The 25,475-nt window shown below is 43.3% G+C and overlaps 1 protein-coding gene across 1 annotated transcript in view; it reads right to left on the bottom strand.

Moving 5' to 3' along the window:
* Nucleotides 1-2,921: 2,921 nt before the first annotated feature.
* Nucleotides 2,922-25,475, bottom strand: part of COG3 (component of oligomeric golgi complex 3) — an 82,190-nt gene continuing 59,636 nt past the window's right edge. Inside the window, exons 18-23 of the mRNA XM_063444713.1 lie at nucleotides 18,779-18,867; nucleotides 18,556-18,690; nucleotides 8,421-8,496; nucleotides 7,952-8,079; nucleotides 5,175-5,273; nucleotides 2,922-3,049 (exon numbers count right to left, since the gene is read on the bottom strand). Of these exons, the coding sequence (XP_063300783.1) occupies nucleotides 3,020-3,049; nucleotides 5,175-5,273; nucleotides 7,952-8,079; nucleotides 8,421-8,496; nucleotides 18,556-18,690; nucleotides 18,779-18,867 (557 nt within the window). The 3' untranslated portion in view covers nucleotides 2,922-3,019. The remainder of the gene's footprint in view (nucleotides 3,050-5,174; nucleotides 5,274-7,951; nucleotides 8,080-8,420; nucleotides 8,497-18,555; nucleotides 18,691-18,778; nucleotides 18,868-25,475) is intronic.

Genomic DNA, 25,475 nt, shown 5'->3' with positions numbered 1-25,475 from the left:
ATTCAGTTCTGTGGAGGATCACGCGATATTATCCTTAGAAAGAGCTTAATTTACCTGCAGCAGTCACTGGTGACAGTAATTCTACCCAGTGCCAAGCTTAGTCAGGCGGAGGGAAATACAGAGACAAAGTAGTCCATATCTTGTCTCAGTATGTCTTTTGACTAGGCTGGAACTTCAGTGAAATATCAGCACAAATTATGAGTTCGACAAAGCCATAGGCCCAGACTTGCTCAGAATTAGAAATGGACCAACGTGCTTTTTAAGCTAAACATCACTCTGTGCCCTGCATGAAAAACTTATGGGTACAAATAATGGGTTTCGCACAAAAGAAAGCAGAATCCACATTTGGCCGGAAAAAAAAAATCAGATTCACTTCAAGCTATATAGGGAAAGACAAGACTGGCCAGCTGGGGACCCTGAAGATAATGTTGGTCTGCACCCATCAACGCTAAAAAACAAACCCAAAATTATTCATTGTAGATTGCTCTACACAATCTTTTAACAATTTATGAATAGCAGTTTTGAGGCAAAGTTACAGATGCAGAGCAAGTGTGATGTTCATGCAGATTGCTCTAACAGTAGATCTTTGTCCCAAAACAGCTCTTAGAAATATTAACCAAATCCATTTAATGATGGGAGTTACAATCCAACATCTGCGGCCAGTTCACAGAATACTTAGTCCTATTCTTGAGGAATAGTAAGATGTTTGCATGCATGGTGTGACTGGATAATTAATTCCCCTGGAGTCCAACCATACAATGTCAGACCCTTACAATGTGCAGCCTTCTGTTTTCAATAATAATAAAAATGAAAGCTACCCAGTTGGTTGAGATGCAAATACGTAAACAGAACCTCGTTTTAGAATAAAGCTCTCTAGCAAGGTTCATTCATACATTGTGTATGGCCCAGCAAGAAAAACTATCATTAAATATAGCAGTGCAGATAATACCAGATGTGAGCCAGGAAAGTTACACATGATGTTGTTAAGATTCTCATTCAGGAGGCGGAGCCAACCAGCAAGCCGAGCAGACCCGCAGAGCTGAGGCTCCGTAAAGACAAGCGAACTACACACAGCAAACCGGGTGTTACACCGACGGCAAACCAACCACTCAACCCCATAACGCGATGGGAAAACGGGCCAAGAAGAATAAGGCTATTATGGCCTCTGGGTCCCGAAATATCAGGGATTACATGCAAGGAGGCCTCCCGCGCATGGCGCCCAAAATGGCGGAGCAAAGCACAGAGGACTCGTCGTCCGAGGAGGAACCCTCCATAGATGCACTGGATGACATACCGCTGACTGGCGGCCTGCATAGGGAGTCCTTGGATGAGGAAGATAACACCCCAGCCACAAAGGGGGATATTAAATCACTGCTCCGAAATATCCGCACAATGTTTCAGGCAGATCTAGCAATCCTACGAGAGGATATGCTTACGCTCACAGGAAGAATAAAGGCCACAGAGGAGACATCCTCCCACCTAAAGGCTGAGCAGGACTCGCTGGCCGTAGAACAGCTACAGATTAAAACATCCCAACCCAACATGGTACAAAAGATGGCAGAATTCAAAGACCGCAACCGCAGTAAAAACGTAAAAATCAGAGGCATTCCTGCCGCGGTGGAGCAGATAGAACTGCCACAATTCATGAGACGCCTGCTGCAGCACATACTCCCACACAAGCAAGCCAAGAATGTCCTCATGGATAATATCTACAGAATCAGCAGGCAGGGCAGGCTGCCCCAGCAGGCACACAGCGATGTCATTGTTCAGTTTGTCACACACTTGGACAAAAAGGCAGTCATGACATCGGTCAGAAACTTACCCTCCCTATCCTTCGAGCAACACACTCTGGCATTCTACAACGATCTGTCAAGACCCACCATGCTCTGGAGGCAATCAATGCGCCCTGTTACCAGCGTGTTAAGACAGAAGCAGATTTCGTACCGCTGGGGCTCACCGCGCACCCTACAGGTTACCACGGAAGGGACCGTCTAAAAGCTCAACTCACCAGTGGAGGGGCAGCAGTTTCTACTCCAGCAGGGCATAACCTCACCAGCGGAACTGAGGAAGGACAGTGCCAAGAGGCAACAATGGGATGTGGATAACATCGTCCCGTTTGAGCCGAGGAAGGGTTCCCATCCCTCTGCTGTTGGCCCAGTGGACTGATACACATGAACTGTCACCACCTGGAATCGCTGACTGGCATTCCCAGTCCTTGATACTTTTTACCCTTACTATAATGTTTTCCTTTTTTTTTTCCTATTATACTCTAAGCTGACTCCAAACCGTACATTCCCAAATAGCCATAAGTCACTAGCTATCCACAGCCAGATCCCTAGTCTGACAGCGGCGCGTACAGACTAGCCGAACACTGTCGTGGTACTCGTGGCTGGTTCCACAACTCACTCCACAAACATGCCCCATCTTACGCCCTATGTAAGCTAAAGTAACACTCAGAGAAGGGCGACCATCAGACATGGCACAGAAAGGCCAAAATAGGGTTGAACGCTCTATCGGTAGCAGAACGCTCTATCGGTAACAGCACATATCAGCGCTCACTACGGCGAGAATCATATACCTCAGGACTAGCCTGCCCCATCACGAGACAGCCTCACAAACACGCTACCCTGGTCCCAGATAGGCACTCCCAAATACACCTCCATACATCAGTTTAGCAACAGCACAAATTTATCAACCTGTTACCTATGTTATATTACTGTATGTGCACGTTTTGCTTACTTAAACAAAAACAAAAAAGTGGAAATTTCTATGCATGAATATTACACCTTTCGCTGTATGATCAAATCCACAAGAAAAATAAAGAATAAAAAAAAAAAAGATTCTCATTCAGAAGCATATCTACTCTCCGACTATGGAAAAGTTTGCCAAGGACAAGTTTCCATTTGTTTTTTTTAGTCCTGCAGTTTCCTTGAAGTCCATTGGTTCTTTTAATGTGCCATAGGAGATATTTCTTCGGTATTAAACCAGACAAAATGGAAAATGACTGTCAATTCTTCAGCTACTTAGATATAGATAACAGCAAATTCACCTGGGATAAAAAAAAAAAGAGAGAGAAGTGTGAGATCCTATTTTGAGATACAAAGACAACTCCTCCAACCTCCTCTTATTATGGACAAGAGCAGTATTTCAAAGATATAAAGGACTCTGGCAACATGAAGGCCATATATTTATTATATTTCCATGTACATCAGATGTTCGGTTTGTATGGACTAGTGAGAGGTAACTACCATTGCTGCTGGACTATATATCCATTAGGACAAGGATCTCCTATCAGTATAAGATTAACTACATCCTGGGAAAGAAAGTCAATAGAAGGGTTACTCCAAACACCAGGGCCATTTCCCTGATCTGAAGTGGTCATTGTGTCTGGTGTATGTATATGCAGCATCTTGACAGAAGTGTAACTCCACTTCTGGGCAGGTAATTGAGGCTCCATTAGCCGGCTAATGTCTATTCTGTGCAAAAGTGACATGATGTAAGCTTCAGCTCAATGAAGTGGTCTGGGTGCCAGTCCCCTAGTTTTAAACATAGCAGTTAAGTGCTAAGTTTATATTGAGGGTTAATCCAGCCTCTAGTGGCTTTCTCCCTGACAGCCACCAGAGGACGCTTCCGCAATCCTCAATGCGAAAATCGCATTGAGGACACGCTGGACATCCATAGGAAAGCATTGAGTAATGCGCGTGTGGCTCTGGATGCGCATTCGGAGCGGACGTTGGAAGGGGGAGGAGAGGTCACCAGCGCCGGATTAATGTAAGTGGCTGAAGGGGTTTAAACCCCTTCAGCCCAGCGGGAGGGGAGACCTTATAACCCTATAGTGCCAGGAAAAAGAGTTTGTTTTCCTGGCACTATAGTGCTCCTTTAAAGGGAATCTCCAGTGCCAGGAAAACAATCCGTTCTCCTGGCACTGGAGGTACCCTCTCCCTCCCACCCACCAATCCGTCGATTCCGTCGGCCGGTGGGAGAGACTGATCCCGCCCACCGGCCGGGGAGACCTAACCCCATAGGAAAGCATTGAAAAAGAATTTCATTGCTTTCCTATGGGGAAATGAGTGACGCTGGAGGTCCTCACACAGCGTGAGGATGTCCAGCGACGCTCTATCACAGATAATCTGTGCTATAATCCAGAAAGTTCCCTCTAATAGACAGCCACTAGAGGTGGAGTTAACCCTGCAAGGTAATTATTGCAGTTTATAGAAAACTGCAATAATTACACTTGCAGGGTTAGGAGTAGTGGGAGTTGGCACCCAGACCACTCCAATGGGCAGAAGTGGTCTGGGTGCCTGGAGTGTCCCTTTAAGGCAAGTTTTAGCTATATTATTTTTATGCTAATTTTTGGGGAGGAGCCAGTACAGGAATTGTTTACTTAAAACACTGTTTTCGGATGGAGTAACCCTTTAAAGTGTAAGCAAATATGTAATTTGTGGGGTATTTTTTCAGTTAGATCCCTCTCCCAGGGTAATGTGTTTATTTATGGAATTTCACCCAGTGCAGAAGATCCTGCAAGACCACTGCAGCTTGTGGAAATGGCATAAAGTGACTGAAGAAGCACCACCAATTCCCACATTTTGCTGAAAATCATCTTCTCCATAATAGAGTGGTATCTACTTTTTTATATACCATTTATTGCAAATGGGACGTGGACATTGTCATGTTCTAATTAATGGCAGGAATTTTTTTTTTTTTTAAATTTGTGAGCTTGCACGTCACACCCAATTTATCAAAAAAAGGGCATAGTAATTGTACAGTAAACCGTGATTTTCCTCTATGGTGGTGTGGTGACTTTGGCCCCATGCAGTCACCAAAAATAAATTAATAGCATAAAAACAATACAAAAAAAACAAAGCCCTCCTAGCACTATTCTTACTGTACAATTAACCTTTTAATATAGTTGTATAAGTAGTGCAATATATAATATATATAATAAGTCATTTAGCTTAATCGTCTCACAGTATAAAGTGGAAAATGCATGTTAATAGATAAAATAGCAATGATCGCCACCTGAAGATATTCACAAATTAATAGCAGTACAACACAGTCATCAAGGTGAAGACTCGAAAACATGACTGACTTGCAGACCAAACCACCAAAGTGGCCGGAATGTTACTCCCATACCAGACGGCCTTGCACTTAAAGAATACCCAAGCTTACTGCACCTGTTCCATTGAAGGGCAAGCTATGATCTGCAAATCTTCACTACCGAATTCTTCTTTCAGCAACATGTGGACTTTCTGGAAAATTTGTTGAATGTTACTCTAAGACAAAAAGATGGGGAAAAAAAAAGGTCTCCTTTTTAAACGAGTTGCACCAAAACACAAGTTATCACTATTAACAAATGCCACTAGAATAACGCAATTTCACCCATACACATAATTTGCTCTATGCAGATTACCAATACCATGTCTGCATAGTAACTGCACCATACAATGCTTTGAAAGTCATTGTTCCTCCCTTATTTGCTTGGAACTCTTTATTTTAGTAATATTGAACAGTATACAAATGAGGACAAATGAGGACTAGCTGCTAACATTGTGTATTTTTACAGTTTAATTGGTGCAGAAGTCATAGGACGATATGTTTTGTTTGCTCAGTGGAAGAGTAGAAAAATGGGAGGACATGTTCCATTATTGTACACACTGGTTGTGCATTATACAATGCATGTTTTCCAGTGACAGCTTAACAGACTGAAGATGTGAATATGATGCACGGGGAGCACGAGGAGTAATTTCAAGGGATATAGTTATCTCTGCTTGTATCAAAGTACACAACATTTTACCGACCAAGGTGTAAAAGCATTTTCAAGAAATTCACATTGTAACCACAGTTTTCACACTGAGCACAATACACATAAGTCCACTTATTGCAAAAAAGTAACAATAAACTAAAAACTAGTGCTGTTTGAGGACAGAAGCAATTTATTTTTATTTTATTTTTTAACCAAAAAGCTTTCATGACTGAAAGCGGCACTGTCATGCCGAGCTTACCTTTCTTTAATCGATTCCTCTTCTCTCCCTCTCTCAGGATCTGTTCTTCATTTTTTCCTGTCTGCTCTAGTTTTCTTTAAAACATAAGACAAAGTAGGCACTACGCCTGACCATCTCTGACCAGAGGAGGAGCAAAGTGTGCTTCGTTTCTGGTGATCAAAGCAATTTTCTCACAATTCTCACCTTTGATCCGTGATCTCGCAATGCTTTCTGTCAGTATTCCCAAACGTCCTGTCACTTAGACAGAACGCTCAGGGGTGAGGGGCAATAGGTCCCCCGTTCACAGTTTAATAGCCCACTCGGGAGGGAGGACACTAGGGTGGTTTTTATTTGTTGTTTTTTTTATTAACAGTGAGCACTGGCTGCTCACTGTTTACTAGACATGCCCCTACTCACGGCATAGCGAGTAGGGGCAGAATTTACTTCGTATTAGTAAATTTGGCTGAGAGACCAATTTAGGTCTTTCAGCCTTTTGGTAGATAGCTCCCTAATACCGTGGGAATTAGGGAGTTATCTACTGAGCGGCTGCAAGATGCAGCCGCGGCAAGAATCGGATCGGAATTTCGTTCTTTAGAATGAAATTCCGATCTGAACAAAGTCCCGAATTGCATCCAAACACGAAGGGAGAAACTGTTCTCCTTCTGTTAGACAGAACGCCAGCGAAACTACTAAATTTCGTCCTAAGTGACAGGACATTCGGGAATACTGACAGGAAGCATCGCGGATCAAAGGTGAGAATTGTGTGAAAATTGCTTTGATTATCGGAAACAAAGCACACTTTGCTCCTCCGTTGGTCAGAGATGGTCAGGCGTAGGAAACCTCCATAAGACAAAGTAGGCCCTACTTTGTCTTATATTTTAAAGAAAACTAGAGCAGACAGGAAGTGCTATGCTAATCCCCTATCTATTAGCATATCACTACTGTTTGGTTGGGAGTGTGTGTTTCTCCCTTTCCCTGTTCTCTCCTACTGCTTTGTTACCTGAGTTATGTATGGGGGTACATATTGCCTTCTATCCCCTCTCCGTTTTTTGTGAGGGTTCCTTTCGGCTATTAGGCTCTTGACTAGCCCTGTTCCTACCATACATATTTCTCCCTATATTATTCTGTCCATCCCTGATAACCCAGGTTTTTAATAGATTTCAATAAAGGCTTTTTTATTTTTTGGCAACTACATTACTGTTGAGATTGGACTGGGTATTTACCCTCTGGGCGGTCTTTATATAAGATATCCCTTTTTGTTTTTTTTTTCTTCCCTTTTCTCTACAATTTCCAGGGTTACCCCCTTTTAACCAGTCCAGGTGACCTCTATACTCTGGAGGCTCGGCAGTGGGATACAGGAGTGTCTCTTCCTACCCCCCCCCCCCCCCACTTTCCAGCCTTTTGAGTTTCCTTTTTCTTGTTATGATGTGGACAACATACCTCCTTTTCACTTCATCCCAAGAAGGAGTAAACGTACCAGTTTTCCTTGCTCAAATGTGACTACAACTAATACAGCCAATAAAGTTAGATTTCAATGGTCAACATATGTGTGTCAGTCTCTCTCATCCATACAAAATTTGGGTGAGAATACAGATGTGCCTTCAATGAAGTCCATCTTTAACAGAAAGACATGGCATATCAGCTAATCCTTTATTTCCTATACACTACCACTAGAAAATAAATAGAGTGCAGGAGCAAAGGTTTCTACTGACATGAAGGAAAGTCCTTTAGGCTATACTGTACATGTGCACACGGTTTTGAGTGTGAGTAGCAGTGGGAGGGGCAAAGCCTGTTCTCCCTCTTATATTCACTTATCAAGTAGAATGCAATAAAAACAAACTAAAAAATCCAAAGTTTTTGTCAGCATGCAAGCTCGAGGTGCCACTTTGAAACGTCGAATTACAATAAAATCAGATTATTCCTCATGCATACCATTTTCGCCATCACTATATTTGGATATCAATACTCACTCTGACTGGCTTAAAGAGGATGAACTCTGTATCTTTGTTAGCGAGATACAATGACATACTGCGTAGTGTCAGTGGCAGTTTTGTTTTCATGGTCTTATACGTGGAAGATAGCAGGTCATTAATCTTTGCTGCAGAACAAAAACAAAAAAAGAAATCGAGAATTAAAAAGACCACTTTAGGTCTTGTTTGACCTCCTGGTAGGCCATTATAGTGCAAGCATAATGCAGATATATAGCTTTTACGGTCCTTGTAATATTTACTTCTATCATCTAATGATTAAGTGTATTAGATTTATTTCCAGTTGCATGTATGAAGCCACCTCAGCTTGAACTTCAACATTAACTAATTGATTGTTTTAGATTTGTTAATATGAAATAATGTAAAAAATGATAACTGCACTAATGGGACAAGGAGATCCCTGCCAAGTCACAAACAGTCACAGAAAAGGAGATGCATTGTGTAGTCATACCAGGTTGTGCCCAAGGCTGCTGTGGAAGACTGTATTTTGGACCTCCTTGGCTAGCCATGGTTTTCAAAGCAGCTACCTAATGTGAAATAAAACAAACACCTATCATTAAACTGCAATGAAGTGGCTGAAAGACAAATATAACAGTTCTAAATATCAGAATTATGATGCCAGGTTACAAATGTTAAACATCATTAGGACACTTGAACTAATATAATTTATTTATTGGGCAAGAGTAATATATAAACATCAGATTGTAGAACAACTAACTATTTCCCAAAAACAAATTGTTTCGGGAGCATTTTACTTTTGGTGGAGGGCCTGCAAGGTGTCCATTCTCAAGAATTGTAATATTCAGGGGCACCAGTGACCCCTAGTCCAAATGGAAAGTATACTGGAGCTAAGCAGTGATCCAAACCTTTTCTCCATCTCCTTGTGCAATAATATCATAATATTGCAACGAGTATATCTCACAGCTTGTGGCATACATTATAAAGGACTCGTGGATTCCTAAAACACACCTTTAAAGCAAAGTAGCAGAAAGCCTGGCAGAATGTTTGAGAATGTTTCCGGTACGGCTATTTTGCACTAAATTTAAAATTCACATTGAATTACGGACAATTCCATTTTTTTGTAAATAACCCTGACAGTGCTATTACACTCACAGCATCTCTGAAACATCATGGACTTGGAAGGCTTGAAAAACATGATTGCAACCTACACACATTTGATTGATAAATGGTATATTGATTGCAAAAATATTAACTTAATAATAATTAATAATCCCAAATTTTATATTTGCTGTTTTTAACGCGTAGATCTCATGGATAGAGAAACATGTGGAGATTGCCTAAAATAAAAAGTACGGAAAGTAGACTCTCTGGACCAATCAGCGGAGGATAAAATCTCTGCCAAGGAGCCTCCAGCTATAAATACAGAAGAAGCGGCAGCGCCTCTAACAGAGTGAGTTCCAAAAGATGCATCAATGCCAGCTAGAGCTAGAAGCCATTTAATCCACCAAGCAATAGTAGAGCAGGACACTGGCTTGTGTGGTCGTACAGAAGACACAATGAGGGGCCCAGGTGGTGTTCTAAGAGGGGTAGTTCAAGAGATGTTGTGCCTTACGCAACGGGCAACACAAAGGAGGAGGTGTTTCTCCGGAAAATAAGTGTAACTCACTGTAGATTAATTGGTCTTGGTGCGTGTAGTGATGTGGAAGTTCACACCCTCCGGCGTGAAATCGAGGGCATTAAAGTCAAAAGCCCTGATGTCAGAGATTCTCTAGAACAAGACCAAACAGAGAAGAAGTGCTAATTTGGCTGACAGCTGGCGTAGAGAGAGCGCTTCGTTATCTGGCCAAAATTCTAAGAATGCTGGCATGAGAGCCAAATCCCAGAATGTACCATATTTAGGAGCTGGAGGCCTTGCGATGCGGTTGCCATACAAGAGTCTACACACAGAAGGAGGTTTGCCTACTGAAGAATTGTCAATAGGAACGTGAGCTGCAGAAAGAGCGGGGTGAAACACTTTAATACACCAGTAGGATTTGCCCTGATCAAAGAAATGACACGAAATCGATAATATTAGTTAGAGACGTTGAAAAGGGATCAATGTCCCTTTCCACACACCAGCAACGCAGTAGCCAAAGGAGTCCTTAAGCAGTAGCCAAAAGGTCTGAGACATTCCAGGATCCCCTGAAACGGTCCAATCCCCTAGTTGGAGATGATCCTGAAGTGGCAATGGGTGAAAGTTGCCTGCCGGGTCCCCGATGAGATCGCAGGAGGTGGGTAGAAGCAGGGGAAATTCCACTGACATTTCTAGAAGGTAGGGGTACCATGGATGAGCTCACCATAGGTGGGGGTCACCAGAGTTATCTTCACACCTTGAGTTTTGAGATACTGTAGTGTGCGTGGGATCATGGAGAATGGAGGGAACGCATATGTTTCTTGGCGAAACTGCAGATTATGAGGGAACCTGCAATTAGTTTGAGGCAATTGATATGAAGTGCTTGTTCCGATTTGGACCAGATTCCTCCAGTAGAATGTCCCTAGCAAGTCGCGCCCTATCCGAGAAGGCTGGCATCTGACTACAGAATGAAATTTGTAGTTCCAGGCTCTTCGTTCCAGGCTGCCATATGATGTAGCCACCAGTTGAGTTCTAGCCGGACCACATCTGTGAGTGTGATCTGCTGATCCTAAGATGTCGACTGATGCAAGTAACGTATTTTTAGGCGTTGCAGTGCTCGGTAGTGTAACGGGGCAGGCAATATTGCCTATATTGAAGCAGAGAGTAGGCCGATGAAGCGGGCTAGGTCCCACAGGCAGAGGTATGGTGACACCAGCAACCTCAGAATGTCCTTTTTGATGGATTTGATTTATGTTGTAGGAAGTTTTAGGACTGCCTGAACAGAATCTATCTGGAATCCAAGGAATTGCACTGTCTTTGACGGGGTGAGAGATGATTTCTGGAGATTGATCACAAAGCCAAGGTTCTGTTACAAAGCGGAGGTCATGACCGTATGAAGGTGTAGAGTCTTCTGGTCCTGTGCCATGAGGAGGATATCGTCCAGATATACGATGGACCGAATTCCCTGGGAGTTTAGTAATGCCATTACTGGTTCCATTAGTTTGGTAAAGCATCATGGTGCGGAATATAGGCCAAAGAATTGCCATAGTTCCTGCTCCCAACGAAACTGAAGGAGGCAGCGATGGGCTGGTGCGTTCTTTAAAATCAAAGCGGGAGAACCAATCTCCCTCGCAGAGTAGGTCTCGTAACAAATGGATTCCCTCCATTTTGAAATGTATGTACGTGATGAACCTATTCAGAACTCTCATATTGATAACAGGTCGAAAGTCTACCGATTTTTTCCTGACTAGAAACATGTTGCTTATGAAGACATGTGGGCCAAAAACTCTTTCGATAGCACCCTTGGTGAATAATTTGTCAAGTTCGATCCGTAAAGTCGACTCGTCTGTCAGCGACATTTTGATCGGGATAGGGGGAAAGGTTTGTATCGGATCGTCTGTGATCCCAGGTGAGTTGAGACCACTGTTAGGAAAAAAGGGTTAACCGACCTGCAATAGGTATATGAGAATAAGGAGGGTCCATTACCTGTAGCAGTGCGACCACGGAGGAAAGCAGATCCACGTCCTCTTATAGCTTCACGAGAGGGGAAAAACTGCCTGTGGGGGTAACGGTATTGCCTGAGATCCAAGTGTCCAATGGTTGAGGCCTGTAGCACGTGAAGGTGGCTCTGCCAGTCGCTCAGCCTCTGTAGCAACTAGCTTTCCCAGAAAAACGTTGTGTGTGAAATACCTTGCGAAGGGAGGACTGTGCTTTGGTTAGCGTAGTAAATACGGAAACATGTTTACTTTGTTCTATTATGAACTTGACTCCAACTAACATCCCTTGAGTCTTAGGACCAAGTTCTTTAATGCCTAATTCGGCTAGCTTGGCATCACATTTGTAAAGGACGGCCTTCTGCCGTTCTGTCGAGATGGCAACATTAGCATTGCCTAAGAGGCCCTTTGGGCCCATTCTAGCACCATATGGGCGTAAAAAGTGCCACCTGTCAAAGCCTCGTCTGCAATAATGAAAATCTGGATGAGCGGGCCCGCAACATCCATACGTTTATTTTGAGGGGCCTTTGGACATTGTTCTAAACCTTTATGGGGGTCTCTCCCCGACTTATTCAGAAAAATTACAAGAAAGGGGTCAAATTCGGGAGGAATTGCCACCTTGTCTGGGATGATGGGTCGTGGGCATTCTGCCCTTAATTTGGCCCTCACCTTCTCTAAAGGTCGGCATAGCCACATTCTGCAGTACTGGGCAATGTGGTCCGGAGATGTCCATTCGCAGATCTAGGGTGCCCGATACATCTAGGGTCAAATAAGGGGCGGCCAGTGGTATCTAATAGGGTATCGACTGAACTAGGATCAGGGATGGGGTCAGACTTCAAATGGAATCCTCTTGTGGCATGAGGAAGGACTCTTAAGCAAACTTAGACGGAGAGAGATCTCAAGATGCTTTATGAGGTGGGAGATCCTCATCAGAGTACCCCACACAGTATATATCTACAAATTGAAGGCGATAGAGGTTGAACCCTCAAGTGGATCAAAATCATGTTGGAAGACAGCTTCCCTAGATTTAAATTGGTAAACTCTCTGGGTTTTGGCAGGCGCTTTGCCTTTACCGGCGGCAGCACTATTACCCTTCCAAGGGCGTATGCAAGTGGTTTCGTCACGGTCTGAACCTTTGGAATCCTCCGAGTCTGACAATTGAGTAATAGTCGCCGTAGGGGCCGGCACTATCTGCTCGCGGAATGCCGCTAAAGCCTTGGGCATGGAGTCAGCAATGGCGTTGTACATCCATGCTGTGAGTTCAGCAGAGACTGCAGGTTCAGGCAAAACAATTTCAGACATATTGGTAGTAACTGATAACAACAGTGGGGTCACCTGTAGCGGCACCCCCATGCATAAAAGGGGTTAACAGCCGTATAGTAGATCTTCCCCTTCCAGAGACACAGGCACAGCTACTGTAGACACCAATCCACCGAACCAGAGAAGCATATGAATGCTCTCAAACATACTAATGCTGTAAACAGCCGAATAGGAAAAATCATCCGAATAGGTTTACACTCCTAGCAGTCGAACTGGAACAGCATACAACAAATCCCCCCAAGAACGAGACAAGGCTCTGTTTTGAGGGTCAAGCAGGAACAGACAGAGCTGTGGGTTTATTGTTCTTATATACACATTAGTACCACCCACAGGGTTTTGGAAAACAACCAATAAACACGTACAATTCACTCAGACACTCCCACACAAAATCTTCCCCATTTCCTGTGATACAATTACTGCACACAATGGGTTAATGTAATTTATCACAGGCAGGAAAAATACACTTTTTATACATATACTGTAACTTTAAAAATATGCATCATATTCACATACATATTCAGAATCAGCAAACTTTAATTATAAACCAAAAATCTGACAAATCCCTCCAGTACATAAAAAGTTAGGTGGAAGTCCTTTATGACCGACCGCCAGCACATTTTCCTGCCCAAAACAGTTCCATAGATTTGGGCTGTGCGGCCGGTCAATTTTATGCAGAAAAATGACCAAGTCCCATTCGAACGTGCGTTCAAATCTTCGAACGGGACTTAGTCTCAGCAGCTCAAAGTTCAGTGTAGGAGAAGGTAAGGGTCAGCGGTGTTCGGTGAAATGTGTAGTCGATTTCAGTTCCATGAATTTGGCTACACATACCGCTGACCTCGTTCGAATGAACAAAGATGGGAGGTAAATTAGCCGCAAACTTCCACTTCTCGGTGGTCCGCCTGTGTGGTACTTGGTTCAGTAAGCCCCATTTACTGAACCAAGTGGAAAATAGTAATGAACAAAATATTTTAACTAAGTCTGGGGATACTGGGGACACCGTCTTAAAGGGGTATTGTCACACAAACTCTCAATATGTCCCCAGACGGTTCTTAAAGGGCCAGCATGGTCCAATACAAGTCCATAAGTCACAATGCAGTTCTTAAAGGGCCAGCAGCAGCACAATATAAATCCATTAGCCCAAATAATGTTTGTAAAGGGCCATTCAACCCAGGGCCATAGTCATGAGGCAGAAGGCTGGCAATCAGGCTCCTCCAACAGCCAGGGGCAAAGGGCAGCTGGTCACCTAGAAATCTAGTGACAAAAGTGTCACATCACCACTATAAAGAAACACATTTTTTTTTAAATTTTTTATATTTTATAATTTATGCAGACTAACTGTACAAAAGAAGAGGCAGTGGACTTATACAGGATATAGCTCAAAGAATAAATGGATTATCCTGAAAATAACAATTGTGGATGAACCCCACTTCTTATCAATGGGGTTCACCCAATGTAGAAGGGCAGCAGTATGTCCAGAATCAATGACAGGTATGACCTGTGTAATCAATGTAGGGGGTTACCCTGTATTAGAGGCTATGAGGGGGGTCACCTTTAGTATAGAGTTAAAGGCACAGAGTATTTGGGGATATACAATGAAAGAAATTAGCTGTGGGCCGGCAGTTAAGGTCGGCCCATCTACAGAGTTTTTTGAAACAGAGCTAAATACATAACACCAAACAGCATTACATTTTTTAGGTAAAAGTGGACCAAATAATGACAAATATCAAGAAACTCTATATTATAGGATATTGATTATGACAAAAGAACTACAATAAAGAGTGTAATTGGAATAGACTCACCTGGAAGGCTAAGTAGCAAGCAAAGAGGAGTTGGGAGGAGCCTGATGACTGGACATACTCTATTATACACTCTGATTGGTTAAACATTTTTTACACAGATTGTTAACTATTTCTTTGCTGCTGGGAGTTTCAGTAAGGAAAGATAAGCAAATATTCGCCTCCTGTCTTGCCATAAAGACCAAGGAATGGTTTCCCTCATGCCTTACATGCAACAAACATTTTTTTTTTTCATTCTTTATTTTTGAGGTGCAAAGAGCCTCAGATTTTGCAACAACATGTTATAAACATCACATCATGACAGTTCAAGTATAGTTCCATTAACACATCATATAATGCTGCACCAATTTTTTTTTTTTAAAGGAATCATTAACAGGATAATGCAAGTCGATCCGACGGTGCCTGTAGAGCAATTGAGGGATATATACATGTTGATAATATGCCGCCTTATGAGCAATACAGACATGTCTGTAAGGAGTATGCGTGCTGATAGAGCTGAGCTAGTAAAGCTTTTGAGAAATATTGTTGCTGGTGTTACGAAATGTAAGAGCCTGTAAGGTTTATACATGTTGATAATATGCAGCGTTATGAACCGTATAGAGGTATCTATAGGGAGTATGCATGCTGATAGAGCCGAGCTAGTAAAGCTTTTGAAAATTATAGTTGCTGGTGTTACTGAGCGTAAGAGCTTATAAGGATTATACCTGTTGGTAATATGCTGCGTTATGAGCAGTATAGTGGTATTTAAAAGGGGTATGCATGCTGATAGAGCTGAGCTAGTTAAACCTTTAAAAATATAGTTACTGGACTTAAGAGCTTGTTAGGAATATGCATGTTGATAATATGCAGAGATATGAACAGTATAGAGGTATCTATAAGTAGTATGTAGGCCTATAAAGCCGAACTAGTAAAAACATTTAAGGAATACGGTTGCTGATGATACTTAACTTAGGAGCTAGTATGGATTACACATGTCAACAATATGCATCGGTATGAACAGTAGAGACGTATCAATAAGTAGTATGTAGGCCTATAAAGCCGAACTAGTAAAAACATTTAAGTACAGTTGCTGATGATACTTAACTTAGGAGCTAGTATAGATTACACATGTCAATAATATGCATCGGTATGAACAGTAAAGGCGTATCTATAAGTAGTATGTAGGCCTATAAAGCCGAACACGTAAAAACATCTAAGTACAGTTGCTGATGATACTTAACTTAGGAGCTAGTATAGATTACACATTTCAATAATATGCATCAGTATGAACAGTAAATACGTATCTATAAGTAGTATGTAGGCCTATAGAGCCGAACAAGTAAACACATTTAAGGAATACAGTTGCTTGTGTGACTTCTCGTAAGAGCTTTTGGGGATTATACATGTTGGTAATATGCAGCAAGATGGACATTAAAGTGGTATCTGTGCTGTTGAAACTTGTGTCTAGAGACATTTACTATTTGGAGATGGTTGTGGAGTACCTGTGTGTGGAGGTGATTGGTGTCTAAGTGGTGATTGTGTCTGCTCTATACTTTGTAGAGTGGCGCTCAATAACCCCTGAGCACGGGGGGGGGGGGGGGGGAGGGGTGCCTCCGGAAAGGGTAACATAGAGGTCAGCTTAATGCTGTCGGGAACAAACTATTAAACGTAGGAGTTCAATGCCAAAATAAAACCCAAGGGGCAACTAGAGAGTACTGCTGTGCGGTTCTTAGTTTGTGTCTTTCTCACCACCGAGCGTCCCCTGCGGTTTTAGCCTGTGTCTGTCCCAGCTCGTGGGGTAAATGGAACAATTGTGGAAACGTCCCAGGTGTCTGTCTGTCCCAAATTGGTTGTCTCAGGCCGGGTAAGTCCTAGCTTTTGCAGGAATGCCGCTGTGTCGTCCGCCGAGGTGATAGTGTGGGTGCGGCTGTCTTTTGTGGCTATCAGGGTTCGTAGGGGCCCCCATTTGTAGGTGATTCCGGCCGCTCTCAGGGCTTGCGTGACCCGTTGGAGGGACCTTCTCCATGTAAGGGTGGAGCGGCACAAGTCCTGCAGGAAGTGGAGGTGCATCTCTTCGAAGAGGTAAGGCGTATTGTTCCTAGCCTCTCGTTGAACCGCCATCTTGTCTCGGAGCATAAGGAAGCGTACCATCACATCTCTAGGTACCCCAGCCGGGGCTCTGGCTGATGTGGCCAGCCTATAGCAGCCATCTAATTGTATGTTTTTGGCCACCCGGTGTTGCAATAGGGCTGCGAGTAGGCGGCGTATGTAGTGTGGCAGTTCTTGGTCGTTGACGGTCTCTGCTATGCCTCTAATTTTGAGGTTTGTACGCCTCCTCATATCTTCCATCACCTCTATTTGAAGTTGGGTGGCGTGTTGTGCAGTTTGGAGTTGCAGGATCTGTTCTGCTTCACGTGTTTGATGTTGGGCCATTGTGGAGACAGACGCCTCTGCCTTTTGCACTCTGGCCGTGACCATAGATATGTCCTCTCTGAGTATGTCTAGGTCTGCGTTGAAGAAGGCTCTAATATTGTTTAGAAGGGCTTGTATATCACCCTTGGTTGCTGGGGCTTGCAGGTCTTCCTGCGGAGAGGGTAGTTTGGGGCCCTCCGACCTCGGGATGTCGTCTAGGGCATCAAGGGTTTCCTCTTCGGAGGAGGGGCAGGTTGATTCCGCTGGCGACGCCATTTTGGGCCTAGGCCGCGGTTGCTGCAGCAGGTCGCAGATGCTTCTGGAGTTTTCCCCCACGAGGGTTCTGAGTTTTTTTGCTTTCTTGCCCATCTCGGGTGTTGTAGGTTTCGGTCCTCAGCGGTGTGAGAGTAAGAGGTCGCCCGTAAGGGTTTCTTTGCTGCTTGTATAGCTGGAGCTCGTCCGGCATGCGTCTGCTCCCTTCAGTGTCCTCGCCACGCCCCCCCGCAACAAACATTTTTAATTAACTTTTGTGCAATTTATATTTTTGCTATATTTTCTTAGAAATCAGGGTGAAAGGGACAGGCTCCAAGTCTCTCTGCCCACTCAGATGCAGACCTGGCACTGTTCAAGCATTTCACAAATAATAAAGGGGATTGTAATGCAGGATGCTGACAGCAACTACGGATATAGGAAATAAATGGGAAAATCAATATCTACTGGGAGCAGAATATGGATAAATAATAAACCCATTATTTTACCCCCTTGTGCTTCCTCATCACCTGGTTCCATATATCACAAAGAAGGATATGGTGAATGAAAACTTACATAGTGGGGAGATAGTGATATGATTGAGCAGGAGACCGTTAAATAAAGTAATGATTACCTCATTATTTAACCCCTTACTATTCTTTATGTCGCGTTCCCTAACCTCTTATAAGAAGATATGTGTAAAAATGAGCCGAGACAGTTATATGGCAATAGAGTAGGGTACTAAAGTCTGAATAAAACAGTAAGGGCACACCAAGGTTTAAGGAAGCAGAAGAAATTATTGAAGTTAAATGATAGGGAGGAAAATTAAAATGGTAGGGAAGGGGCATATAGAAACAACAGTGGGAGAAGGAGATGGAAGGCAAGGTAGATATAAGCAAGACAAGTTGTTTGTCCCAGGACCCTGTAAATGCTTAACTGATCTCTGTATGTCTTCCCCTTGACATGTCGGTCAAACAAAACCATCCTGCCAAATCAAAGAAGTTAGCAGTGGCATAGAATCTATTTACATACCATCCAGAACTTTTCATTATCCACTGAGTAAAGCAGCACACTGCCCCCTAGTGCTCACAGAAGCCAACACACAACCATTAAAGTATGCTCAGCTTATCAAAGAGAAAAAAAATGGAAAAAATACTCCCAATTCATTAAACCAGGAAGAGATGTAAATTTGTCTTAGCGCAAAGATTTCACAGCATTCTTGATAATGGGATAAGAAAATATAAGGCACAGAATATAATCTACCTTTGCCAAGAAATCTTCTAAAGGTTCCACAAATATTTTGCTCTGCTGCTGAATGAATTGCTCACACGCTGCCTTGAGGTAACGGTCGACATCCTTCTTGGAGTCAATGTAATGTTCCTTTATTTCAGGAGTTCCCTGAAGTCAATAAAGCCATTTAATATTAAATACCAGTCAAAGATGGGAAAGTGTGTAAGCTGTTATTAAACACTGATCTATAAGTTACCTGCAGTAGAAATTCCAGAATGGCGTTATTGCTGTTTAACCTGAAAAACTTGGGAACAGTCCTAGGATCAAGAATTTTAAATGCAGCATCTGTAGGGGGGAAATTGGATGGAGTAGAACATTTGAACCAAACCATTACCTTCTCTATATTTCCCCCATGCCAAGTGCCAATGTGCTGGAGAGCAAAATCTATGATAAAACGGTCACGTCTGATATACTTGTTAATCAAGCGAGTCTAGAACATAGTTGATATCATAGATTAACCGTTATTAAATTATTAAGGCATTTAAAAAGGTATTTCTCATAACAGGTTTCATGCAAATGAAAAAAATTCTATGAAAATGGAATTAAAAATAACTATGGTGAGTAAAATTTACGTGGTGAAGATAATCAAATACTGCTGTACACATCTACACAGAGTGGCCGTAGGGGGAGGAATATATAGATTTGACCAACAATGCTCTAAAGAGGGGTTTCAGCAAGCTTTAAAACTCACCATAACAGTATAGTGTATGTGCTAAACACCAACTTCACAAAGCAGTCTGCCAGGATATTAACAAGTGTATCTTACAAAGTATATATGCGGACTAGGTCCATAAATAAAGTCAACTTGAAAGATTTTACATAGACTGCAAGACATTTAAATACAATAGTTTGCTTCTATCATATGTTGTAATTAAAGAAACAGTTATGAACAGACACTGGAGAAATACAAATATTTGTATATTGGCAGAAATGTTTTTTTTTTTTTTTTAAACATTTAAAGAATAATATAAGCAATACTATATATATTTTTTTTCATAGTGAAAGATTACTGTTTAAAGAAACAATTTATTGTGTGTGAAATATGATTAAATATATTTAAAGTGTAAAGACATTTATTAATTTTTTAAATGTGAAAAGTTGCACCCTATGGAGAAGTTGCAGAACACTTGCTTCTCGACCATGCTTTTACTCTGGTCATTGTTCACATATTTTGGATGCTAAATGTCACTTTAATCCCTCAACTACTTTATAATATTCACGGTGTAATTCTTAAAGGGCTACTCCATGCTTTATGACCACCTCTGCTTTTAGGACTTAAGTTTGAAACACGGCCTATAAAGATTTTTCTGCAATTTTGTGCCAAGGTCTAGTTCCACCCCCAGCATATGTGACTTAGGCAGCCTGGAACTCTATTCAGCACTGCCTAATGTGAATCCTATGCAAAAAAAATAAGACTATTGTTAGCACACATTGTGCACTGGCAACGGACCTAATTAGCTTCCACCATTAAAGGAAGAGCTGTGAGTTCGCCTGCAAAGTAGAAGACTGACTGTTCATAGTAAAATGTGTCCCCTTCCTTTCTCATGCGATAGCTCCCAGCCTTCTAAAACTCCTTATTTTTTGTACACTCCACACTCCCTCCCTCCGATCCTTGGCTCAGAGTCTGTAAGACTAGTCCAACCAAATGCTTTTATGAGAATTATTTTATTGTACCACGGAGAGGGAAGCAGTGATGCAGTGTGACAACACAGGTGGGGCATGGAAGGATTGGGGAGAACGTTACCCAGAGCAGGATTAAAGTAAAGTTATGACTTTAACATGGTTTTTGTATTAAAAAAAAAAAAAAAAAAAAGTTTAGGGGAAGGCGGTGACAAGTACCCAATAGAGCATTATACAGCAAATTAAAAAAGCAAAAAAAGAAAAATATTGTAAAAAAAGGCTTGGAGGAACCATTTAAGTCTTCTATTCCGTGACAAACCCACGAGCCTCTTCAGCGGATTTAACGTTTCATTATTATTTGTTATTAGAAACCATACTACAATTATTTAAAAAGAGGGTTTGTGAATTCCTTTCAATTATTCAGTGTACTCAACATATGTTACAATATAAATAATGATTGGGGGTGAATTGCTGATTCTTATAACTGTGAGTCATCTTGTGGCACTATCTTTTACCAAACTTTTCATAGTTTCACATTTGGTGTCATGATAAATTGCTAACTCTGAAGCATTATAAAATGTCCACTTTAAATGCAGCCAACACCAATTTATTATAGCTGGCTCTCATTCAACTAAGCTCAGCTTTGTTAATAAAGAAATAAGGAGGATTTTAATCAGAATTGCACATACACCCACTAAAGAAGTATCAGAAACCCTGAAGGAGAGAAAATAAAATTGTATCTCCTAGATCCAACACGGAATCCAAATCCCACTGGTGCGTACTTGTGATCGTCAATTCACTTTGAACGGTCGTCATTGCAAAGTACTGTGAAATATGTAATGCACACCTATGGGAATGACTAAGTAAAAGAAAAAGGAAATAAATAATAATAATTTAAATAAAGCAAAAATATTTATAATTATTTCAATACTTGAATCAAGATGTTATTATCCAGGGCTCCATAGCCAGTGATCAGATTTCCTGATTAAGGCACTATTGTTACTTTGAACACTGAATGGATTATCCACCTTTATTAACTGCAGTCACAAATTGGCTATTTTACATCTAAATGTTGCCATTCAGATTTTAACTTGCTATAATTAAGAGCATAGTGAATAAATCACATGACTAAAATGTCATCCCAGTTCGATTAAAGACTAGAAGTTCTACAGAATGTTTTTATTTTTGTTGTCCCTTGTAGTGTTACGTTGTAGGTCACCCTACAATTTGGGATACCCAATTGAATCCTTAGATTGCGCGTCATTGGGATTTATTTACGTTGGTTCTAAATTGCTCTCATATGATATATAGCATGTTTCACCTAGGCTGACTGAAGTGTTTTGAACGATTCTCAATTAAAAGGATGGCTTGAGGGAAAAGTCAATTTCCTGGCAAATTAATTGGTTCCAATGATATTAGTATGAAAGTGGCACATGGGGATTTATACTGTATAGCATTATTAGAAGGGATCTGTCTTTTTTCATATTAAATTCATTCTATTAACTGAGTAGTGATGTCCCGAACAGTTTGCCAGGAACCGTTCGCCGGCAAACATAGCGTGTTCGCGGTGGCAAACATAGCGTGTTCGGTCCGCCCCCTATTCGTCATCATTGAGTAAACTTTGACCCTGTACCTCACAGTCAGCAGACACATTCCAGCCAATCAGCAGCAGACCCTCCCTCCCAGACCCTCCCATCTCCATGACGAATAGGGGGCGGACCGAACAGCGCGCGTGTTCGTGACCGCGAACACGCTATGTTCGCCGGCGAACGGTTCTCGGCGAACTGCTCGGGACATCACTATAACTGAGCCAATAAGTTGTGTTTTTGTTTTCCTCTGTCACATGTTCAAGTATTTACCAAGTAATTACTGCAAATAAAAGATTTATTTAAAGGGACACTATAGTCACCTGAACAACTTCAGCTTAATGAGGTTGTTTAGGTGAGTGCTACAGCTACCCGGAGCCTTTTTCTTGTAAGCACTGTATTTTCTGAGAAAATGCAGTGTTTACATTGGAAGCTTGGAACACCTCTTGTTGCAGTCAATCAGACGGCCACCAGAGGGACTTCCGAGTTCAGAGGCCCTAAAAAGGCCTCTCGTCCGATGCATTCTGGGTGAATGCATCAGACGGGCTATCAGCACACAAAGCACTGTGAACGCGCTTTGTGTGCTGACAGCCTGTCAGCACTGCTGTGGGCGTGGCTTCAGCTGACAGCTGAAGCCCGAACCCACAGGGATGCTGTCCGGCCACAATAGTGGTTGAAGGGGGGGGGTGGGGGGGACGGACCTACTCTTCTCCCCCCCCCCCCGGCCCCCACCCCTGAGCGGTGAGTGGGGGCCCTAAAAATAAGGGTGGCACATACTGCCCCCCCGGCCCCCACCCCTGTGCGGCGGGTGGGGGCACTAAAATTCACAATAAGGGGGGGGACCTACTGTCCCCCCCCCGGCCCCCACCCCTGTGCGGCGGGTGGGGGCCCTAAAATTCACAATAAGGGGGGGGACCTACTGCCCCCCCCCGGCCCCCCCGCCCTGAGCGGTGGGTGGGGGCCCTAAAATTAACCCTCTCCCCCCCCCCCCCCCCAAAAAAATATCTCCCTACCTACCCCCCTCACCCTAAAAATAATGAGGGGGGACCATTAACTAAAAACCTGTAAAAAAATGAGATAAAAACAACTTACCATTCGATGTTTTCTTTCTTCTAAAATCTTCTTTCTTCAGCCCCAAAAAAGGCCAAATAAAAATCCATAATAACCGACGCAATTAAAAAAAAAAAAAAAAAAAAACGAGCGCAAAAAAAAATAATCAATTTTCACCCATGGAGGGCTCCGCGCAGACTAAGCTCCGCAGGGCGGGGGAAGGCTTATAAAGCCTTGCCCCGCCCTGCAATTAGGCTAAGAACACTCTGATTGGTGGGTTTAAGCCAATCAGAGTGCTCTTTGTCATTTTACAAGCGTGGGAAAGTTCTTTGGAATTTTCCCACGCTTGTAAAATGACACAGAGCAATGTGATTGGATGGCTTGAAATCCATCCAATCACAGTGCTCTTTGTCATTTTACAAGCGTGGGAAAGTTCTTTGGAATTTTCCCACGCTTGTAAAATGACACAGAGCACTGTGATTGGATGGATTTCAAGCCATCCAATCACATTGCTCTGTGTCATTTTACAAGCGTGGGAAAATTCCAAAGAACTTTCCCACGCTTGTAAAATGACAAAGAGCACTGTGATTGGATGGCTTGAAATCCATCCAATCACAGTGCTCTGTGTCATTTTACAAGCGTGGGAAAATTCCAAAGAACTTTCCCACGCTTGTAAAATGACAAAGAGCACTGTGATTGGATGGCTTGAAATCCATCCAATCACAATGCTCTGTGTCATTTTACAAGCGTGGGAAAATTCCAAAGAACTTTCCCACGCTTGTAAAATGACAAAGAGCACTCTGATTGGCTTAAACCCACCAATCAGAGTGTTCTTAGCCTAATTGCAGGGCGGGGCAAGGCTTTATAAGCCTTCCCCCGCCCTGCGGAGCTCAGTCTGCGCGGAGCCCTCCATGGGTGAAGATGGATAATTTTTTTTTGCGCTCGTTTTTTTTTTTTTTTTTTTTTAATTGCGTCGGTTATTATGGATTTTTATTTGGCCTTTTTTGGGGCTGAAGAAAGAAGATTTTAGAAGAAAGAAAACATCGAATGGTAAGTTGATTTTATCTCATTTTTTTTACAGGTTTTTAGTTAATGGTCCCCCCTCATTATTTTTAGGGTGAGGGGGGTAGGTAGGGAGATATTTTTTTTTTGGGGGGGGGGGGGGGAGGGTTAACTAGGGTCCCCCCCCCCTTTGTATTTAGGGCCCCCACCCACCGCTCAGGGGTGGGGGCCGGGGGGGACAATAGGTCCCCCCCCTTATTGATAATTTTAGGGCCCCCACCCGCCGCTCAGGGGTGGGGGCCCGGGGGGGGACAGTAGGTCCCCCCCCCTTATTGATAATTTTAGGGCCCCCACCCGCCACTCAGGGGTGGGGGCCGGGGGGGGACAGTAGGTCCCCCCCCCTTACTGATCATTTTAGGGCCCCCACCCGCCGCTCAGGGGTGGGGGCCGGGGGGGGGGCAGTAGGTCCCCCCCCCTCATTGATAATTTTAGGGCCCCCACCCGCCGCACAGGGGTTGGGGCCGGGGGGGGACAGTAGGTCCCCCCCTTATTGATAATTGTAGGGCCCCCACCCGCCGCTCAGGGGTGGGGGCCGGGGGGGGGGACAGTAGGTCCCCCCCCTCATTGATAATTTTAGGGCCCCCACCCGCCGCACAGGGGTTGGGGCCGGGGGGGGACAGTAGGTCCCCCCCTTATTGATAATTGTAGGGCCCCCACCCGCCGCACAGGGGTGGGGGCCGAGGGGGGGGACAGTAGGTCCCCCCCCTTATTGATAATTGTAGGGCCCCCACCCGCCGCACAGGGGTTGGGGCCGGGGGGGGACAGTAGGTCCCCCCCTTATTGATAATTGTAGGGCCCCCACCCGCCGCACAGGGGTGGGGGCCGGGGGGGGGACAGTAGGTCCCCCCCCTCATTGATAATTTTAGGGCCCCCACCCGCCGCACAGGGCGGGTGGGGGCCCTAAATTATATTGATAATTATTATTGATAATTTTAGAAAGCGAGCTGAGCTGTCAGTCAGACAGCTCAGCTCGCGAACGCGCATTCCGCGCACATGCGCGGTAAAGCGCTCTGGTTCTTCATAGGGCGGCATTCAATGCCGCTCTATGAAGAACGCGATTGGTGCAGCGCGAAGCCGTCCCATTGGGCCCCGCGATTTCGTCATTTTGACGAAAAAGGGGGCGCGGCCTAGCGGGGAGCTCGGCGCTGGAACGGAGGTAAGTTTTGAATATAAAAACTCTCCGAAAATTATTTTTTATAAATTAAAGTTCATATAAAAGCAAGAAGGAAGGCTGGGGGACCTGTCTTTCTTGCTTTTATATGGTGACTATAGAGTCCCTTTAAAATTGTCATCTTCCGAATACTCTTAGAAAGTTAAATAGCTGCCTGTACTGTATAACTTGAGAGCTGTATGAGGACAACTAATCATGAAGTTCCATGTAGGAAGTACTGGCAATGGTGGAGGGTCTGTCCAATATGAAATCATTTCGTTTTATATTTAGGGCATGGAGTTTTAGTGGGACAGCTACATATGGAGCAGTGTCTACTTTACCTGAATAATACGTAGAGAAAATAATATAACACATTGGGGAAAGAGGAAAAAAGCCATATGGTCAGAAACAACACCCCCCTCCCC

Source organism: Pelobates fuscus, chromosome 1, assembly GCF_036172605.1.
Source record: "Pelobates fuscus isolate aPelFus1 chromosome 1, aPelFus1.pri, whole genome shotgun sequence".
NCBI classification, from domain to species: Eukaryota; Metazoa; Chordata; class Amphibia; order Anura; family Pelobatidae; genus Pelobates; species Pelobates fuscus.
This window is presented reverse-complemented; position numbering and strand designations above follow the sequence as displayed.